The following is a 7,464-nucleotide window of genomic DNA, read 5'->3' on the forward strand; positions in this document are numbered from 1 at the left end:
CCTCCAGAAGTGGTGAATGCTCCAACACTGGAAGTTTTTAAGAAGAGACTGGACAGCCGTTTGTCTGAAATGGTATAGGGTTCCTGCCTGGGCAGGGGGTTGGACTCGATGACCTCCAAGGTCCCTTCCAACTTTATTATTATTATTATTATTATTATTATTATTATTATTATTATTATTATTATTATTATTATTATTAATAACATGGGCTGGAATCACACAAGACTAAATAAGATTCAATGTGTTTGGCAAGCACTGCCGCTACCTTAGTATATTGTCTATGTGCTATGCTATAATGTGGTTTGTTTTGGTTTAATGTATTGTGGGAATATAGCTGCTATATTTTATGAACCAGGATATATAATTTAGAATATAGTGCAAACACAAGCAAGGAAGAACATTTGAATTCTGTCTATTGGTTGCTTCGATCTTTCTTCTAAGCCAGTGTTTCTCAACCTTGACAATTTTAAGGCATGTGGACTTCAACTCCCAGAATTCCACAGCCAGCATTGCTGGCTGTGGAATTCTGGGAGTTGAAGTCCACATGCCTTAAAATTGTCAAGGTTGAGAAACACTGTAAACAAAACTGTACTCAGCAAGCTAAGTTTCATGCCTGCAGCCTCAGTGGAAGATTTTTCTTCTTTGTATACTTACATTTTCTGCTGTAATGATCCTTGCAAGCTCATCTTTATTCTCTATCATCAAATCATACCATTTATGAAGCAAAACCGCTCTATCCTGAATAAAAAATAAAATTGTACTGTAGAAGGATCTTTGTAAAATTTGAAAACAAAAGCAAATTTGTCTAAATATAATTGTAACTTATAGAGTCTTACTTTATTCAATTATGATCATTCCAAATCTATCAAGTAGATCAAAGTTCAGTCTAATATTATTCCTAAAACTAAAAGCAGATTTCAATACATCAGCCCCATAGTCAAGTAGCTATGTTTTATACTATCCCACCTGTAGTTAATTCAAGCACAGTTTACTCAGTTAATTTAAAGTCTGATTTTTTTTGACTCACTGAGTTTGCATCATAAGCAATTTGTAATTAAAAAGTCATTGATTAGTTTATAGTACAATAGATCTACTGTACTGTACAAACACAGGCCACGTGAGGTCTGAAACAATGCAAGAGGTGGAAAGATACTTTGTGTAAAAAAACAAACAGACAAAATAATTAACATTTAAAAAGCATCCAAGAGTATTCCAAGATATTCAGAGGAAAATGCTATGCATGTCTATGCAGAAGTAAGTCTGACTTAGTAAAGAATTGACTCTTGTTTTAGGCTCCAGAATGTAAAAAAAATGCCAAAAAATGTCTACAGAAAGTTCAAATCATGAAAGTGTTCACACTGCAAACCACGTCCCTTTTGTACAAATTTGGTGATACGTATATGAAACGAGCAAGTTTGTGGAACAATGGTCCAACATTGCTGATGAAAGACTTTGATCCTGCAGGTACTCCTGGAGAGTAAATGGCTTTTTATTTAGAGACTGGATAAAACACAATTTGAAACTATATAAACATATGAATACATGATTTAGAAATAAGAATCCATTAAAGCTGAAAACTAGGGAAATATCTTGTATTCTTCTAATGTGCCTCTGCAGGCTATCATCACGCTATTTACATACTGGAAACATATAACTATTACACGTGTTCCTTTTATCTTGTACAAAGTACATGTGCCAATTTAGTTAACAAGTAAGCCAAGAAACTGCCATTACAGCAATTTCTTTCACTGACTCTGCAAACTGGATTTTAATCTACTGGTGAGTACTGCATATCTGATTTTTTAAATCCACAATCCAATCACAGGACCACACCAGTTTATCTAAAGTTATGGGTGCTCCATCAGTGGAGGCTTTTAAGAAGAGACTGGATAGCCATTTGTCTGCTATAGGGTTTCCTGCTTGAGCAGGTGGGTTGGACTAGAAGATCTCCAAGGTCCCTTCCAAATTTGTTATTCTGTTATTTTCTGAATACAACTAGCACAATTTGGGTAAAAAAAATTTTTTAACTCCAGATACCAGATATTATTAAGACTGAATACATGGGTGTCTGCAGGGTTGATGGGGAGAAATGACAACACCCGCTTTGACATCAGCACACACATCTGGATGTTTCCATCTGATGTTCTGACATAAAGCAATTGTCGTCGTAACCACATGTCATTACTGCTTAACTACTGACGCGGTAACGAAACCGCTTGGACACCAAACGATGTCTCCGACGTCTATTTTGTGTGAATAATCCTTCACTTGTGAAATACGACTTAAACTTAGTTGGACGTTTCTCGATTAATCTTCGGTCGTAAGACGTGTGCACGTCTTTGGGCTGACTGACTTTGTATCCCTGGGCTCTCGAATCGCTTGCTTCCTGGGAAGCATTTCTCTCTGCACCCCGCATCCCAACTTGCTTATCGCACCCCTCCCCTCCGGCAGCCTCTCGTTAGCCGGGACGCCGCCGGGCGCCTTCCCTTTGCTCACCTTTGCAGAAGCTGCGCTCCAAGTTGCGCCGGCTTCGTAGGCGGCCTTCACCGCGGCCTCCGCCTCCGCCACGCCGCAGTCCGCTACCTGGAGGAGTTCCGCGCCGGTGGCCGGGTCCCGCACGGGGAAAGTGGCTGCCGCCTGGAGCCAGCGGCCTCCCACGAAGCCTCCAGAGCGGGCCAGGGAAGCGGCCCCAGTGGCCAAGCCTGGGCCGGTACTTCTCAGCCGGCTAGGCGACGGGCTCGCCATAGTCGGCCTGGCCTGCAGCAGGAACCGGGGACTGCGGCAGGAGCGGTGGGCCAGCAACCCCCGGAAATGCGGCCGCGCAATCCTCGCCGCCATCGTCCTTCCCCTCCGTGGAAGGCGGAGCGCGGGGCGGGCGAGCGCAAAGGGCTGGTGAACGTCCCTGGGGAGCGCGGCGACCCTTTGAGCTCCTCCGCTGCATAGCAAGCGGTGGCCGCAAAGGAGTGGGCTAGGCTGCCACAAAGAGGAAGGGGTCAACTTATCTTCCAAAGCACCAGAAGGCAAGACGAGAAACAATGGATGGAAACTAATCAAGGGGAGAAGCAACCTGGAATGAAGGAGAAACTTCCTATCAGTGAGGACAATTGATCAGTGATACAGCTTGCCTTCAGGAGTTGTGGGTGCTTCATCATTGGAGCTTTTTAAGAAGAGACTGGACAGTCACTTGTCTGAAATGGTATAGGGTCTCCTGCTTGAGCAGGGGGCTGGACTAGAACAAGGCTTTTCAACCAGTGGTACGGGTACCACCTGTGGTACATTGGCACCTGGCAGGTGGTACGCGACCATTCTAGAAAAGTGGTAGTGGGGGGAGGGGAATGAGCTGAACCAGTGCAGCACCGCATGAGCCTGAGCAAGAGATGGCTGGAGCTGCAGGGCTGTCAGGACTCAGTGGAAGCACTAGGATCAGCGCCAGGCTCCAGCTGGAGCTCGGCGCTGATCCTGGCGCTTCTGCTGAGCCCAGAAGAAGCTCCGATCAGCTGGAATGTTACAGCATCTCCAGGGTCTTGTGATTTGCATTCAGATGCTTGGCAACTGATTCATATTTATGACGCTCACAGTGTCCCAGGGTCATGTGAAGTGACCAAAACCTGCTGCAACCACCCAGCAGACGGGGGGGAATAAAAACCAAACACCCCCCACCCTACCCCCGCTGCCAATCCTCAACAGAAATGCTCACAACAGGAAAAAGAGCGCTGCCAGATGGGCAGGCAGGTGTCTTGCTCGTCTGTGGCTTGGGGGGCACTTTTTCAGTGCCATTGTAACTTCGAACACTCACTAAGCGAACTGTTGTAAGTCGAGGACTACCTGTACTTTATCACTTTTTTCCTTTTTTTTTTTTTTTGGTCAAGTTTTTGACACCTTGCTAGGCGACTGGTGGTACTCGGATGTTGCCATATCCTAAAAGTGGTACAATGGGTGAAAAGGTTGAAAAGCCCTGGACTAGAAGACCTCCAAGGTCCCTTCCAGCTCTATTTTGATTCTGATTCAGGCTGGAGGAGCCACAAAAACCCAGGAGTATGCTCTCCTGGGAATAAGAGCCTCTCAACTCAGTGGGGTATACACACATTGATAGAGATAATGCCATTTACAAGGTGGTACTCAGGATGGCTTAAACTTTAAAGTCAGTGATCTGATTGTCATGAACTCTCCCTCTCGGGCTGGCAGTTACAGTCACCCTACTGTTTTATATGGGATTTAATTATGCTAAGCGGCCACGCGGCTGTAATTTAATCAACACCCATCTGTACAGGCAATTTAGGAGGAACCATTTCTGATGGTCATTGGGAATTTTGCTGGTGGAAGTGAGCCTCCAATATCTCTGCTGAGAGAAGTCTCCACTTCAGAAGAGTAATACTGATCCAGTTACTTTGGACCTGTCATTGGTTCTCAGTGCAAGACTATTAATATTAAAGGGAATCTCTGAGGGAGATGTGCAGTTAAGAAGTGTGAAATACAAACAAAACCAGCCTCCCATGCGCTATATTCAGCTGTTAGAGAAAGGACGCAAAAGGATGGGGCACAAATGCAAACATCTTTAAAAAGTACTTTTACGGCATGTGAACAGCTCATATTTTTTCCTGCCATGTGCTTTTAGAGCAGTGGTTCTCAACCTGTGGGTTGGGACCCCATTTGGGGTCGATCGACCATTTCACGGGGGTCGCCAAGCAAGGCTGTCCGCCATTTTTTTTGTCCGCCATTTTCCCCCCTTTTCCGGCGGGTGCCTTACCTCCCTTGGGCTGGGCCAGCTGGTGGTCGGTCTGCTCCGTCTCTGCCGTTTGCCAGCTACGCCTCGGCCGGCGCAGGGGGCGGAACCACGCATGCGCGGCGCTCCCGGGCAGGGAAAGTCCTCGACTTACAACCAGTTGGGTAGACCTCGACTTACGACCGGTTTAGTCCTCGACTTACGACCGGTTTAGTCCTCGACGTACGACCGGTTTAGTCCTCGACTTACAACCGGTTGGGGTCGCGGCATTAAAAAGGTTGAGAACCACTGTTTTAGAGAATGAAGCCCTCTTGATCAGGACAATCACTTAAATGCGAGCCAATAGTATGGCAGGAGCCAAAAAAGCGAATTCAATCCTAGATTGAATTAACAGAGGGATAGAATCAAGATCACGTGAAGTATTAGAATAACTTTATAAAGCCTTAATAAAACCACACTTAGAATACGGTATCCAGTTTTGGTCACCATATTATAAAAAAGATGTTGAGACTCTGGAAAGAGTGCAGAAAAGAGTAACAAAGATATTAGGGGGCTGGAGGCTAAAATTAATGAAGAATGGTTACAGGAATTGGGTATGTCTAGTCTGGTGAAAAGAAGGACGAAGCAGTGTTTCAATATTTGACAGGCTGCCACAAAGAGGGGTCAATATATTTTCCAAAGTACCAGAATGCAAGACAAGAAGCAATGCTTGAAAACTAATCAAGTAGAGAAGCAATCTGGAAAAGAAATTTCCTAACAATAAGAACAATTAATCAGTGGAATGACTTGCCTTCACCCTTGTGGGTGCTCCATCACCAGAAGCTTTTTAAATGGACAGCCACTTGTCTGGAATGGTAGGGTCTCCTGCTTGAGCAGGGGGTTGGATTAGAAGACCTCCAAGGTCCCTTCCAACTCTGTTATTCTGCTATCCTGATTGTAAACCTATGTGGTGGGAGCATAAATTATGAGCTATTTAGTCCAGAGAAAACAAACATGCAGAAATACAGATGGGAAAGATTATTAACTTGGCCATTCAAATATAGATGTGTAATAATATAGCTGTCCTTATGCATCAATGAGCTGATTAGTATACATAATGTGATTTAATAAAATAACAACAAATAGCATTTTATTTTGCTGTTAAACCTCTTAATAAATTTGCGCTTTGAAAACTGTTTCATTTGATTGAGAATGCCCTCTTAAATTCCAGAAATTAAATGTCCCCAAGATGTTTAAATGATTCATCATTATAAGTTGCCATTTTCTGTTGCCATCGGAGAATTGGATCCAGCATTTCTTTCAATGTGGCACTCATTTGCCACATTGGATCATGGATTGTGACTATGCAATGAGGAGGGGACTGGACTTAACTTCTCTCTTCTGAGTCCTCCCCATCCAAAAGACATTGGTGTGCAAATCCAGTTTATGATTCAGTGTATTGAGCAATAGATGGCTTAACCTTAGGTACATTGGTATATGAATCCACAAAGAGGAGTGATGAAAGGGTGAAGCAATTGTTCTGCCATTCTCCACATTAGTTTAAGTGGTCAGGGAGGAAGAAACAATATGGCAGGGTCCATTATATCTCTTATGCTCTTTAACATTTATACAAAGGTACTGAATGAGGACATTTTAAGAATTTGGAATTATTGTACCAATCTTTTGGTCTCAGGGTATTTAAAGCTATTTCTCTGGGTCATCACAGACTACTGAAGTGGTATCTAGATTTGGTTAATGGTTTGGATAAGGGCCAATAAACCAAAGTTTCAAATGGTCTTAGTGGCATGGATAATATTAGCCATGGTTATTTCACAACAAAAATGATCTTACTATGGTCATCCATGCTCTCATCGTTGCCACAAAGATGACTTAGAAATTCTGTGTAGAATGTTGACAGTACAATACAATTCATTCAAATAATAAAAGAATTCCAATAATAAGAACTGCACTGTTGCCTTATTTTACTTTTTCAGTCAGTTTAAGGTGCTATTTCTTTCATTTCTAGCTCTTTGGAACAACTTTGGAACCAACTTGTCGTGCCAAGCTTTGATTTAAGAACTTCCAAAATGGCATTGTTCCAAATTCCTCCCATGCAGGAAGTGTGATTTTAAAGCAAATAATTTCACTTTGGGAGAACCTCAGTTCTGGAACCTTTTCTTCCTCAAAAGATTCAGCAAGTAATGTCTACTTTATAATCTTTTCAGCCTCCAGGCATTTCAATTTATATAATCTCTCACTCTGGCTTTATCATTGTACTTGTCGCTGAAAAGTTTATTGTTCCTTTAAATCATGCTTACTGAATACTTCTTGTACCGTTATTTGTTTTTTAAACAAATTATTGTGCTTATGCACTGTGTTACCAATGGTTCTGGTATTACATGATGAAAGTTGTAGACATATTTTAAATAGGCGAAATAAGTGGGCAGAAGCAGCTGCTGATAAAAATTATATAAAACTGTGGTTTCAAATTCTACCCCACACTTGGCAGAAAAAAGCCAAGGGGTGGGGGTGGGGAGGTGGGATGGAGTGAGGGACTTCTTGGCTTGGATTCCCTCCTTCAGTATTTTCCAGACTTTTCTAGCATTTTGAAATGAGAAACGATTGCTGTTTAATATGAATTACTGCAGTTATTGCAGAACTGCATTAACAGCACTTAGTTTTTATTCCTTTATTAACCCATGAATCAAGATAGGTATAAGCTGCTATCATGCAGACCTTGTTTGTGGGCAGTTTATCTCATA

General features: G+C 42.8%; 1 protein-coding gene across 1 annotated transcript in view; it reads right to left on the reverse strand.

Annotated features, from left to right (window-relative positions):
- The window catches only part of ALDH5A1 (aldehyde dehydrogenase 5 family member A1), a 15,260-nt gene extending 12,515 nt beyond the window's left edge, over window positions 1–2,745 (reverse strand). The window contains exons 1-2 of the mRNA XM_015818385.1: window positions 2,497–2,745; window positions 655–738 (exon numbers count right to left, since the gene is read on the reverse strand). Coding sequence (XP_015673871.1) covers window positions 655–738; window positions 2,497–2,745 — 333 coding nt within the window. The remainder of the gene's footprint in view (window positions 1–654; window positions 739–2,496) is intronic.
- Window positions 2,746–7,464: the final 4,719 nt, after the last annotated feature.

This window comes from Protobothrops mucrosquamatus, unplaced genomic scaffold (assembly GCF_001527695.2).
Source record: "Protobothrops mucrosquamatus isolate PMUCROS unplaced genomic scaffold, P.Mucros_1.0 scaffold733, whole genome shotgun sequence".
In the NCBI taxonomy this organism is placed as follows: Eukaryota; Metazoa; Chordata; class Lepidosauria; order Squamata; family Viperidae; genus Protobothrops; species Protobothrops mucrosquamatus.